At 37.1% G+C, this 14,235-nt stretch overlaps 1 protein-coding gene across 2 annotated transcripts in view; it reads right to left on the reverse strand.

Moving 5' to 3' along the window:
• itga1 (integrin, alpha 1) overlaps window positions 1–14,235 on the reverse strand; it is a 54,923-nt gene that overhangs the window by 14,166 nt on the left and 26,522 nt on the right. For both annotated transcript variants that reach the window (XM_079256596.1, XM_079256597.1), the window contains 11 exons: window positions 11,230–11,318; window positions 7,890–8,004; window positions 6,849–6,976; window positions 6,263–6,411; window positions 5,709–5,859; window positions 5,182–5,356; window positions 3,069–3,142; window positions 1,691–1,838; window positions 942–1,084; window positions 423–566; window positions 31–282 (listed from right to left, as the gene is read on the reverse strand). In XM_079256596.1, the coding sequence (XP_079112722.1) occupies window positions 31–282; window positions 423–566; window positions 942–1,084; window positions 1,691–1,838; window positions 3,069–3,142; window positions 5,182–5,356; window positions 5,709–5,859; window positions 6,263–6,411; window positions 6,849–6,976; window positions 7,890–8,004; window positions 11,230–11,318 (1,568 nt within the window). The remainder of the gene's footprint in view (window positions 1–30; window positions 283–422; window positions 567–941; window positions 1,085–1,690; window positions 1,839–3,068; window positions 3,143–5,181; window positions 5,357–5,708; window positions 5,860–6,262; window positions 6,412–6,848; window positions 6,977–7,889; window positions 8,005–11,229; window positions 11,319–14,235) is intronic.

Genomic DNA, 14,235 nt, shown 5'->3' on the forward strand with positions numbered 1-14,235 from the left:
TTTCAGCGTTTACGACTCGGGATTTCTCACCTGGACAAATTCCTTTTTCAGTGATTCATTGTCTCCATGATAGATATAGACGGCTCCTCTATGATCATTCTCAAAAGGTGCACCTATTGCCACGTCGTTAAATCCGTCGAGGTTAAGATCTGACACCGCTGCTATGGCTGTGCCAAACCGGGCACCACATGGTTCATTTTTATTGGTGCAGCCAGCAGAGCTGGCAGTACAACAGTGCTGGTGGACAGGTTTCAGTGTAAATTCATGCTCAAATTTGCCATCCTAGTGATAAAGGCAAGACAAGAAAAAACAAAAACACGATTATCAAGAAAAAAAACAACAGAGGTTTTTGTCAACATACCTTTCCCAGTGGGAAATTCTTCAGCCAATCTGACATGATATGTTTTTTCACAGTGGCGTACCTGATTGAGTTTATAGACGTAGACTTGTCCCTGTTCGTCTTTTTCAGAGCCCATGTACATTGGAGCTCCCACTAAAAGGAGGTCTGTATAGGAATCCCCATTAATGTCAATGGTCTGCAGGACACTGCCGAAGTATGAGCCAATCTACACAGAGGAGTAGGAAATCATCCTTGAATGGTGGTTGGTTAATTTTACTTTCTCATACAGCCTAAAAAACATTGGTAAAAGAAGCATTTAATATCCTAACAGAAACGTAATTGTTTGAGAAGGGAAAACTAATCTCATATGAACCATATGTTGTCTTGGGGGGTCCTGAGTCAAAAGGTTTGGGAACTCCTGCTTTATATTTATATCTTCTATCAACTTATATGTCGGTAGAATGCTGATTGATGAACATATTTAGTTACTAGGTACTGAACTGTCTATACTTCTGGTTTTAGCAGCACACTGCATTAGCTTGAAATGTGATTCTCGAAGTAGAAAGTAGGAAAGTAGAGACGACAAACTGTTAAAGCCCACCTGTTCTCCATTCAGTATCTGTGTGATATTAATTTTGTTCTCCCTCATATGGTAGATAACAACACGGCCTATGTGGTTATACCGCGGCGCCCCTGTGATGTACAGCACTCCTTTAGGGGTGGTGGCTGACTGGACATCATATCCTGCAAAAAAACAAAAACCAAACAAAAAAAAGCTTCATCTTTAATGTGCCAAAAAGAATTTCATATTTTTAAATGCTTCTTCGGGCTACTGTTTATGTCTATCTGCTTGGAGAAGCTGTAAAACAGCACTGGAAACTGGCAGGAGCACACATTATCTCAGAAAAGCACACAGCAGCTCTACAAGCTGCAGTCTGGCCTTTTGGTTCGAGCATCTGCCAACAGCTGAGTTTACAGTACGCGAGTCTGAACCCACCAGTGCTCCATTTAATGACATGTTGATTAAATAACTTGATATTAAGATGCTGCTGTTGCTTTGCATACCATAAAAGGCAGGAGGATGAACAGAGGAGCCTGAGTATATTATTGATGGACCACAGAGGAAAGGAGAGAACTGCTGGCGGAGACAATTTACAGAATATATCTTTTTTATGCGTGCAGCAGAAATCTGCTGTACAAGTTACATACATTCAGCTACTGTAAACTCTCCTGACAGTAGGTCTTAACTGCAAACAAACTTAGTGATTATCAATATTCAGTCCGTAAAGATGTAAGATGAATTTTCTATGTGTGCGATGAATGAGAAAGGTGTTCTCAGGATCCACTTACCAAAGTATGCAGCCAATCCTTTGTATGCGTCCTTAGAATTTGGGTTGTGAAACTGAGTTTTTTCAGGAATAAGTGTTCCATTGGCAGTTTGCATCAACACCGTCCCATTCCAGTCATATGCTCCCACTGCTCCCAGTACCACACCTTCCTACAACAGCCAACACAGATGATGTCAGAACAATATGATATGATGTACGATTAATTTGGATCCTCTTTATCTGTAACTTATTCAGATGATGTATGAAGATTCTGGTGGAGGTACTTGATAAAATAAATAAAAAAGGACAAATAGCTAATAATTAATAACCACAATATGTATGGATTAACATCAGCAAATACAACACAAAGTATATTCAAATATATAATGTATAAATATCATCCCTTGTCCGATAATTAGAAATGTAACCTGCCTATATGATGAAAAGCCAATCAATACTCATTTTCATTATTGTCCATTGCAGTCTAGTACAGACTCTTTTTATGTTTGATGGGAAAAACCTAAGAATTAAATTATTGTTGACATAAATAAATCAAGAAAACCTAACAAATATTCAGGAACATAAGGCTATATAAACTAACTTGTGCATTTTATATCTATTGGATGAAATAATATTTAGTTAAATAAATTCAAATTAAAAAAAAGAAAGAAAGAAAGAAAATAGAAAGCAGTATGGCTGCATCGAGCGCAATACTGATAGTCATAACAAACTGTGTCAAGTAGGATATTTACCACTATGAACTTTTGAAATTTGTTGTCACATGTTTTGCCTTCAGTGATACAACTAATTGTATTTAGTTATGTTAAACTGAGAAGGCTTTCGCAGGCATGGAGATGGAGTTCACATAGATAGATGAGGTGATAAACATGAGTCAGAAGCAGGAAAAGAGACTTAAAATAATATCCGTTTGTTTGTTTTTTTCCAAATAGAGGCAGGAAATACCTATTGAATGAACTGAAGAAGTGTGTGAGGGGTCAAAATCAGCAAGCATCTGATTCAGCTTCCTCTGATGTCTTGTTTTGCCTTATTGTCTCGTCATGTCTAATGCAATCAGACAAAACAGCACCAGTGCAGGAGTGTGAGCACGAAGGACAGGGAGTGTCTCTGTCGTGTCTCTGTCTGCAGTCTGCTGACCAAGGTGACTCACAGCAGGGCTGAAAATCTACTAGCGGTAATACTGTGGAGATTTTTCTTGTATGAATTTAGCAGTCTCAGTACTTACAGCTACATTTCATTACTGACTGTTTGCAGTACTGACTGTGACCTAAAGATTTGACTCACTTCCCATATCTGCTTCTATGTGGTTCTGTCAATTAAAAGTAAATCATTGATTAAATACCTGATGTTATCAAGACATAAATAGTTGGATTTGGACTTACTTTGGAAGCATGAGCGCTAAATCCAGCTTGGGACATCTCCATCTCAAAAGAAGAGGTGGAATTACCAGATGTAGCTGAAAAAGGACAAGTTCAGTTTAGCTACATATAAATAAGTGTTGGTATCTTGTCGTCACACTGCAGAGTAATTGTTAAATAAAATATATGTGTCTAGAATCTTTACATAAATAGTTTGACTTTTGAATACATTTTTGCAGCACTTTAAAAAATAAAGCTAGAAACCACTCATCTCCCTGCCAGGCACAAATGGAACATGCAAGCTGAGCTCTTCTTTTTTTATCCAAACTTGTGTTCAACCAATCACCAGACTGACTGCTAAAGATGGGTATGGTGTATTTAAACATTGATAAAGTTAAAAACAAACAAAAACAACAACAAGATTTATTGCTTTTCTTGTTGATAAAGATGTTTTTGCTCTTTTAACTTAAATGCAATATAAACTCTGCTGACTTGATGGATCAAGTTCAGCTCTAATGTGCAACTTTTGATAAATTGATCACCAATTTTTGTGTTTGATTTTTAGCCCAACTAGTGATGACCAGTCCTATTTGATTAGGTTTATTATATCATACCAGTATACAGGCATGTGGTGTGCAGAAGATAAAATACAAAGTATAAACATGTTGGTATTGACAATATTGAAATTGACACTGTGAAAAAAGAAATCAAGAAAATAGTTTTTTGTTCTTTAGTTTCTCCCTCTGTACCTGGATAGTGGTTAGCTGCTTTGCTTCATCATAATCTTAAAGAAGTTGCTACAATACCTGTCTCTTCTCCTGAAAACATCCAATATCACATCGTTATTGTTTGTGGAGTTACTATAGTTCCCCCAACCAGTACTGATGGGCTTGTTATAATGGTTTATTTTTCCTTTTCAATAAAAAAAAAACAAAAACAAAGTGACTACTACAGACAGAAACAAATCAAGAGACTAGTCAGGGATGGATAGATAAATAGGGCCGCTCAATGCTTTTTATCCTCCTCTGTTTTTGGACTGTCTTTGTATTTCATTTATTCATGCCTGCCTCCTGTCTTATTTCTGCGCTTACACTCAGTTTCCATAATCATGAGAGTAACTAGTCACCATTAACCACAGGGACAAAGTCATAAAGCCGGTCAGTTTCCAGATTGCAAATCATTTGATGAGATAGTTTCATCTCAGCCAAACACATAGGCTGACTCTTTCCACAAAAAAACAATCACAGCTACAGAAGCGTAGAGCTGTCATCCTAATAAAAAAAAGTTTGGGCCTTATCACGTTAAAACGTGATAGTTTATTGTAAAAACGTGAAATGTATCACGTCGTTACGTGATACGTTTATATGTTTCACGTTTTTACAGTAAACTTATCATGTTATAACATGATAGTTTCAAGTTTTTACAATAAACTATCACGTTATAATGTGATATGTTTCAAGTTTTTACAATAAACTTTCATGTTATAACGTTATATGTTTCGAGTATTTACAATAAACTTTCTTGTTATAACGCGATAAGGCCGCAACGTTTTTTTATGAGGATGACAGCTCTACGCTTCCATACACAGAAGTCATTAACAAGTTACCCGTTTTTCTTTTTCCCAACACAGCTCAGATTAAATGGATCCAATATCCTATGAATTTCTGCACTGTAACTCCTAAATATGAGTCAGGCGTGTTGGAGCAGGGACACAATGACTGTGCAAATTTCCATGCTTAAAGCAACAGCCCCTTTAAGAGACGTGTGCTGCATCAGCACTGCCTTCAGAGTACATGCGCACTGCTGCTTCAGTGGTCGGTTCGCAGAGGGAGAAGGCAAGATTAACCCCACACATATCCATTCATCCTCGACAGTACGGCATTTGTTTGTGGAATTTATTGAAGACATTTTCGAATATCTGCAGCCTTTCTGACCGAAGACTTAAGCCAGACAAGTGTAAACCCAGCAAACAAATAACTCATTTTCACAATGACATTGAGCAGTCCTGACAAAAGCAGTAAGATGATTTGCCCATAATGTCAGACTATTGATTTAATATTTGATTTTTTGTTTGGCACCTGTATGACAGCAATAGTGGCTAAGATTGTAAAAGTCAGTTTTGTGTTTTTGTGTTTACCTTCCAAGGCAAAAATCCTGCTTCCAAGTGTGTCTCCTATGTTCACCAACGCAAACTCATCAGCCACGTTGAAGAAGTGGTCTTTCAAAGGCTTACTAGAAATCTGCTCAATCTCTGTAATAAACTTCTTGACCTCTTCATCACTTTTGTTCTGACGGTTGTAGTCACCCAGAACCTAGAAGAAACAATAACAATGCACACAGCACGATCAATGTTTTATTATGCTCAAGTTATCAGCTAATTATCTTCAAGTGACATTAGGTCCAAAAGCTGTAAAATAAGCTGTTTTTAACATGGTTTTATATAAACAACTTAGATTTTCATTCACCAGCTGAACATGAAGAAAACATTTCTATTTCTATTATCTCAATGCAATTTAAAAACAATGAAAACCAGGCTACATTTGGAGTAGCCAATTCAGCGGTGATTTGCATCACCGTGTGTCAAAATAAACAGTGATACATGACTGATACATTTCCTTGTGATGTTTGGAAATGTGCAAAAGATAAAAAGAAGTTTGCACTCACAGCGATACCAAACCTCTCGATGTTGTCACTCTCACAATCTTCAATGACCTTTTTCAGATTATGGAAATCATGTGACTCTCCATCAGTCACAATCACCATGACTTTCTTTGCCCCAGGTCGTGCACCCCGTTCTGGTAAGAAGGCCTCTTTCCTGATTGGTACAAATAAAACAAAAATAACTAGATTACTGCACCTTCTGGAACAACAGCTGATCAGACTATTGACTTTATTCATCATATAATATTTCCCCTTCGCTGATATGAAAGAAAAGAAAAAAATCAGCTAAGACTCAAGTTTGGAAAACGTCATCGGTGAAGCTTCTTGAACTCTCAGAGATATTCTTTTGACTATTAAAAAGATATAACTATTAAACAACACATTACTGATGTCGCCATTTGACTAGAAACATTTTAGTGCATCTGTTTTTATTTATCTATTATTTTTTATTTGTTTGTTTGTTTTAAGCTGATCATTAAACTTTTTCTTAATTGTAAATGATAGGCAGCACGCTGTTAGGCTCCTTCAGATAAGTATGAAGAGCTAATGATGAGTACCTGGCTGTATCGATGGCTAAGAACGTGTTGGTCTTGGTACCAGTGTGCTGAGGGAGATTTCGGACAAATGTGAGCAAATCTTCTCTGTTGTCAAACCCGTTCAGGTTGACTCGGTGAGTCACATTCTCCCCATAGGACACTATGCCCACCTGGAAATCACACACACAGACACACATATGTCATGTAAATATTATTCTACATTCACTTTATTTATTACTTTTTTCTTTTCCTGTAATATTCTTCTTTTCTCTCCCACGCCTCCCAGGCAGTCTGCAGAGGAAGTGGCTAGTCATTTCTGGTGTAATTCAACCATATAAGTATGAATGTACATGAAGTGTAACTTCATACAGCAGAGGCTTTTCTTACGGTTGACAAAATAAAGTTGGCAGCAAATTTGATATTCCATTAAGCTTTTTCTATTATAGATTTGTACAGAGAATAAACACTAGAATTACTCATCCATGTTTGATTCTACAGTCTGAACACTACATCCATCCACTTGCTTCATCAACAGAACAATTTCTAACAGAAGATGACATCAAGCAAAAAGAAAATTATATTTTTTTCATTCAAACTTGACACTGACTTGTGAGAGTTCAGGTCCAACAGGTACAGTCTCGACGAAGCGAACTAAAAACTCAACCACTTTGCTCCAGGGGTAGATACTGTTGGATCCGTCCAGAACCAGCACAATGTCCAGATTCTTCGAACATTCTGCAACAAAGCCAGAAAGTATAAATTAAAGGATAGGTTTAATTCTATCAGTAGGCAGTAGGCAGTAAGAAGTATCCTGAAGGAGGCTTGATCTTTAACAGCTCATTACGCTGGCGATGTCTACATAAAACAAAACAGAACAAAGACTACATTCAGTTAAATGACACAAACATACAAAGAAATCCTGTTTTTAGAAATAGTGGAAGTTCTTTGTGAGTTCAGCGTGTGCCTAAGGGGTAACCCAGGATTTAAAGGTCTGGAGATCTGCTCTGGTAAATAGTGGTTTTAAATCTGATTTAAAGCCCTCCAACTGCATGCAAAGATGTTAAAAAGCAGCAATTATGCATTTGTCACTTGAGGCAAAAGGCAGAAAAAGTTCAACTATGTGAAAATTGCAGTCTGTTAATCTGTCAATTTAGTAATTTTCTTTCACGCAATTTTACTAAAATCATTTCAGGTTAAACCATTGAGGACATTTCACTGATCTTTATTGTTTTAAAGGGTTTTTAAAGCACTTCAAGCTCATTGTCCTTCTTTGCCTTGAGTAAAGGAATGAAAGAGAAAGTAGTTTTCAAGGAAAAGAGAAACAGAATGGTTACAGACTGTTTACTCTGAGCTTCTTTCTAGAACATTTCCTTCCAGGGAAACTGAATGCAGTCTTAGTAAATTGTCTCCTAACTTGGGCATGCAACGCAGCAAAAGCAATGGGCTGGTCTGTACCAGAGAGGAATGGGGGTGGCAGACAAGTTTACATTAAGAAGAATGCTCTAATCTTCCATTTCTCTGAAGGGGGGAAAGTCTGATGTCAGGGTCTTGGGTGGTGCTGCTTTAACGGGTGGATAATAATCTTTCATCCTGGACTATTTGTACCAATTACCTCACATCCTGAATGGAGCATCTGCATCTTTCATACCTTGCACTGCTGGGGCTATGGAATTGAGGATCTGGAAGGAGGAACTGACGTTCGCGCAAACTCCTGAGATGTACTGGTCCTGGCCGCACATGTAACCATACTGAGGACCACACGCCTGTGGAAACCGGACACACACATACAAACAAACTGAAACACTGAGAAAGGGAAACTCACAGACTGTCACTGGTTAGCTTTCCACCAGTATGAGGTCATGGGTGAGAGGAGGTTCAGGGCTACTGGTGAAGAATAGCAGAGAACCCAAGAGGAAATAACTACTAATGAGAGATTTAAGAGAGACTATTTAAAGCCACCAGAGATGCCTACAGACAGAGGGACAAGACAGAAGCAGACGGACAGTCAGTGGACAGTCAGATCTTAAAAAATCTTAAAAATGGCCACTAATAACTGGAAAATTAAATCACAGTTATCCATTTTTTTGTAATCCCAGTGGTCTTCTCATTTACAGAGAGCTCTGTTTCAGACTTTACCAGTTTACAATTCTGTGAAGCTGCATACTGTAGCTCTGGGGGTGATTATTTGTGTCAGTATACTAACATTTTCACCATGGCAATGGCTTAATATTTGTCCAAGTGAGTTTGTTAGTTATGCCCATTTTCCTATTATTAGCATCCAGAACAGAAAGAAGTGGAACAAACTGACTCATAATTTATTCTGTTCGAACTGACAAAATGTTTCTTTTAAAATTTCAGTCAGTCAGAGTGGAGAATCGAACAAACCAGGATGATCCAGTAGCATGACCAAGCCAAAACTTTGAGGGATGAAAAATAACGCAACATAAAACATGTGCCAAAAAACACAGTTGTTTGGATATAAACCTTGTCTGTGACAAAGCAAGTTAGCACTAGGACTGCTTAAATGACAGACAAAACTGTTGCACGTGACAGTGATATAAAAGTCTCCTATATTTAATTTGATCACTGTATACTCTTCCTCTTCTATATCTTAGGATGCCCATGTTTAAAATATCTTCTGCTAGTATTGAACAGAGTAAGGATATTGTTTACTTCTAGTTTAAAAAACCAGAAACTGAAAGTACTGTTAAATTAAACTATGTTTATAGCCTATCAGGAAGCATGCTACATGCTTGTTTGGCTTGAAGTACATACTGCAAACCACGTAGTACATGAGGTAAATAACAAGTGGTTTAGGAAAAAAAGAGACCATTTAAAATCTAACAATGCTTTTGAACTAATGTGTATCTCATTTGGAAATAAAAATATATATATAATTGAACAAAAAAAAACAAGAAGTTTAGAAAGCAGCCTTACTTTACCATCTTTCCCCCTGATGGGGTTTTGCAGACATATTCGCTATAGTCTTTTGCTGCAACTTGCAAACAGTGTCAGAAATATCTCAGACTACTCTTTGTTCCATTGTTGCTGTTGTCGGTCCTTCAGCATTACTTTGCAAAGTTCAAAAGTCAGAAGTTACTGCACAAAACATCTACTTTGTGGTGGAGTAAGTAAAGAAACCTGTCCTGTGTTGTTTTTGCTTTTTCAGTAATCTGTCATTTTTGGTGCAATCTGCTGCCAGCTCTGTCTTCATCTAGCTGACTAGAGCTATCTTTAAACACATCAGCATCTGATCAACATCTGCTGTCTTCTGTGGAGCTTTTTTTTCTTTTTTTCTTTTGTCTTAATAGGTGCCTCGCTGAAAAGAGCAGTTCAGTTTTCCTACAAGTCATGATATGTTTATTATGCAAAAAAAAGAAAAAAGCAAATTACTCTACAGCTCTCTCTCAGAGGAAAGTGTCCAATCTTTTGCAAAAAATTAAACCTACTACCAAACTTGTGCAAGAATGTCTTAATTCCTCCTTCATGGAAACAATATGAGGTTAATAACTATTTAGTGTTGTTAATATTGGCCCGAATAACTTAAAACAGCAACAGCAAAATGTCAAATCAAAGGAACAATAGTTCAAAGGTCAGATGGTGAGGTCATAGCGGCTAAATGGCTTTATTACTTTAATGACTAAATGATCTCTTAGCATCCATTTTAAACATTAGTTAAACATCTCAAAGTTCTTTTAATATCATCAAGGTAAATTATGTTTATGTGCTGATTTTTTTACTTAGATACTTTATACTCAATAACTGCCACAATGAATCATCAACACGCCAATGAATGCACATAAATGATCTGACTGAGAATCTGCAATCGTTCCTTCACTGAGTGACTGAACAAAGGAGCTGCTGGTTGACAGGAGAGACATGGAGCAGCAACTGAGCAGGATGCAGAAACCCAGCAAGAATGTGGGGTCAACAAGGACCATCTACTGCCAAATGAGAGCTGACATGCCCCAAAGTCGTAACAAGAAAAGTGCTAGCAATTATGGTGCATTATGCAGAAGGGCACATTTTAAAGTGGGTTATCACACGCTTTCCAGGAGTTCTTGGTGTAAATGTCATAACCAATAACTGACAGTTGCTTTTTCTAATCTATGAAACAAAAGCAAGAAATGCTTTTAGTCAAACAAAAAGGGTTTCTCAAAACCTTTTATAAAGAATTAGTAAAACTATTTAGAAAGTATTAATATAATTATTACAACTATAAAGTAAATGTGTTTAATTATTAAAGAATAAATATCAAATTTATCTTTACATGCCTCAAATGCAGCATAGCAGCACCAGTATAACAGTATAGTGTATTGGTAAAATGTGGATATGACTGATGATGTGTACAAATATCATAAATAGAATAAACAACTGAACGAGTAAAGAAAAATATTTTTAGTAAATGTAAACAAAACTATGAAATAATACCAAGCAAAACAATTATAGTTACAACTGATGGATTATGATTACAATGGCAAATAATCAGTAAGCACACATCAAATCCAGCCAATCAGCTTCATGTGTATAGAAATCAGCCCTCTTTACAATGAACACAAAACTAATCTGCAGCAGAAAGAAATGCTTTCCTATAAATAATGTGTAAAACTGTCATCACTCTATATGTTATTATATTTATATTTGGGCTTCAGTTATATTAGTTTTCCTTTTTCAAACTTTCTCAGACCACTTAAGAAGTTGAATAAATACACATTTGGCACATTTTCCACGCCTTGTCAAAAAGATCGTCAGATTGAAATAAAAGTAGTTCTTCACCATTATTCACATACGTTTCTCCATTTGAACAGTTGATTCACAGTGTCACATTACACCCGCAGAACATTAAGCCTGATTAGGGAACACAGAAAGTTAAACTCACTGTTTCCAGGGTCTAAAGGTCTAGTGAACATATATTTGGCAGCCCAGTTTCTGGCAGAAAATGAGCCTCTTTTGTTTAGTATAGAAGTTGTAGAAGAAGTCCTTCTTACCAGAAATCCTCCACTGGGATTGGTCACCAGTGTGGTTCCCATGGTCATGTTCTCCTTGACTTCACGCAACTTGGGAACAGTTGTGTTTTCTAAAGAAGAAAAGAAAGAAAAATAAGATGAATAAACAGAGTGGGACCAACATAAAGCAGCACAGAAGATGAACAGCTGGTCAAATTCTTCTCCTTCTTTTTCCCACAGGAAGAGTGCTCACTCTCCTCCTATACTTCCGTCCGTCCAGAAGATGTAATAACCACTGACATGTGGTTAAATATAGTTTGTTTTATTACTTTACCATGGTGTCCTTCTGTGTGTAGTTTATAGCTGTCAACAGCAATTGATGTGAAGAAATTAAGAGGGAACTTGAATCAATAAGCGATCACAACATGTGGCTAATGTTGGCAAATTAGCCTTGAGAATGTTTGAATGTGATCAAGTTTTTCCTTTGGGGACATCGACTTAATTTCATTAAACAAATTTACATGCTATTCCATTTCTGAAAAGCCGACTTTTTAGCAGAGAGTAAGTCAAGCCTTGTCCCTTCATTCATTTCTGTCTTCATCCAGATCCCTACTTCTTCTTCTTTTACTGCATTCAGGAACATGAAAATGTTCCAAAGCATAGCACACATGGTAGGGTGTCTCAGACAACAGTGTAATTAAATAAACTAGTTACAAAGTGACTATTCTTCACTTCTTAACTGCATCTGATAAAATGAACGACACAGATGGAAATTCTAAAGATGGATCCACGTGTGACTGGAAGCAGAGCAGAGAAGAATGTGTGCTTTGTCCTCAGTGATACCTCATACTATCTGAACAAATCATACCTAATTTTATTTGATCAGGACTAACCTTTTGAAAATTATAGTGACAGTAAAAATGAGTAAAAAATCTATGACTGATATTTTCATTTGCTATTTAACAAAATCAGAATTCTAATTTGCATAACCTGAAATTAGCAACGTTGAGTAGCTCAGTTTGTATCCTGCAGCCTGACACTGCGTTTGTCCTAACAACAGATTACAGACTTTTTATGATTATTTGTTGAATTACGTGCATTCAGTTTCCCCAAACAGTCTTTGACCATATTTCGCAGAAATCACGGGGACTTTTCTGTCTCTATTTCAACATGAATAATGCTCATGGTATAACCACCTTTCAGTTTTACTGATGAAAGAGTGGTTCAAGATTACAACACAACAACTACACAATTTAACCCCACTCATTATGGTTTGGGCTTGCTCGTCTGGGCTGGGAAAGTGTAAAACCACTATGGGTTTGGCAGAGTTGGCAGAGTAAGAAGGGGTGTAGTTATTTGGAAGAGATATGACATGACTCGAAACAGATGACTGATAAAGAGTACATGACTGAAGCAACCTGAGAAATAACCACCATATGAGTCTAAGGTAAGAAAGAGGTCATGCAGATGCTGAGCTGTGCCTACAGCATCACTGTAAATCCAAAATACTGTATTGTTGTTGTTGTTATCACTATGTAAACTACCGGCTCCATCTGCGAGTCTAAATCAATCCCCTGTGGATGTTTTCTAGACTAAACTTCAGTCTGCAAGTTTCTGCTTGTCTTACTCATCCATGATTAAACAAATAAAGCACCATCCAATCTTTTACCGCCATCAGAATATCATTTCTTCCATTGTTTGATATTTCTGAGGAGCAAACAGCCATGTTGAAGTGTTTGAATAATAATAATCTCAGAGCTGTAAATTGCAGATCTTCTACACATACTACCTCACAGAGGAACACTAGTAGAGGCTTTGCAACCTCCTGACTTTTGTTTATCTTCTTAATTAAGATAAATTGGAAGGATGAAACACCAAAACCTTGTTTATTTACTGTCTTCCTGTTCAGATGGACTAAACTTCCTCCTCGTGAGACACAGTTAGATGTGCAGTTAACTTAAACACGAAATAGAGTATCATGCACCAAACGGCGCCCAGGGATAGTGTAAAATGAGAGAAGGCACTTCTGATCTTTGTTAGTTCAGATAAACACATCGTTGATTTATCAAGCTTCCATTCTTGGAAAGGTTGTTTTGATGGCTCTTATTTTTAATGAAGAGCCACGAGATTAGCTGGTCGGAAATGAAAAAAGACCTGAAGCTCATATAGTTGAAACTTCATGGTCAGTAGTTCACTTAAATGCATTCGCTGTTTGTTTCTGGACTGAAGATATTTCCCATGATGCATCAGGAATGTAAGGCAAACACTACTTTTGCTCATGAACGTGGTGATTTTTTTACCTTTTAGTTTGTCATTCAAATTCACAAGCTGATGTGATGAAGAAAAAAAAACACCCACTCGTTTGTGCAGACTCTACTCTGACTCTGCATTGGATCACGCAAAGAGCAATACCAGAGGGGGAGGAGCCAAGAGTCTGACTCATCTGAATTGATGATCCTGACATCTGTCTGCTGGACGTCTCCAGAAACAGCAAACATGACAACTAATGTGGTTTTCTCTCATATTTGTGGGACTTGCTCAACTGCAGCTGTGTGTGTCAGCTAACAAATAACTTTTACTGGTTTTCATGTGCTCAGTATTTGATTGAAAAAACAGAGTTCTTAGTTAAATGGCTATCCTAGTCGAGCGTAATGGGTGATGTTATCTTTGCTAATACTTTGCAGTGTTTTGTCAGTGCTTGTGGCTGAACATGTACACACTTGTCTATAAATTTCCCATTTTTTAGATCAAGCAATTTAAATGATGTTTTGCCTTAATTCTGCAAAACAAGAGGAATGTGTGCATCATAAGGGAACAAAGTAAATATCTCTAATGTTCTGTTATTTGTAACATCACTGTTTGAGACCAAAGTGATCATGGATTTGTACAATCACTAACATAACTAATCAACCAGAGGGCATGATCAAATGTTAAACTGGAAAACTGAAATCTGAACCAATCAGTCCACTGACTTCCTAGCAACCAAAAACAAAAAGTATCAAAGCAACAATTCAATAGTTTTTAATGTTAAAGCAGTGCTACTAAACT

The sequence above is a fragment of the Telmatherina bonti genome (genome assembly GCF_933228915.1).
Source record: "Telmatherina bonti genome assembly, chromosome: 17".
In the NCBI taxonomy this organism is placed as follows: domain Eukaryota; kingdom Metazoa; phylum Chordata; class Actinopteri; order Atheriniformes; family Telmatherinidae; genus Telmatherina; species Telmatherina bonti.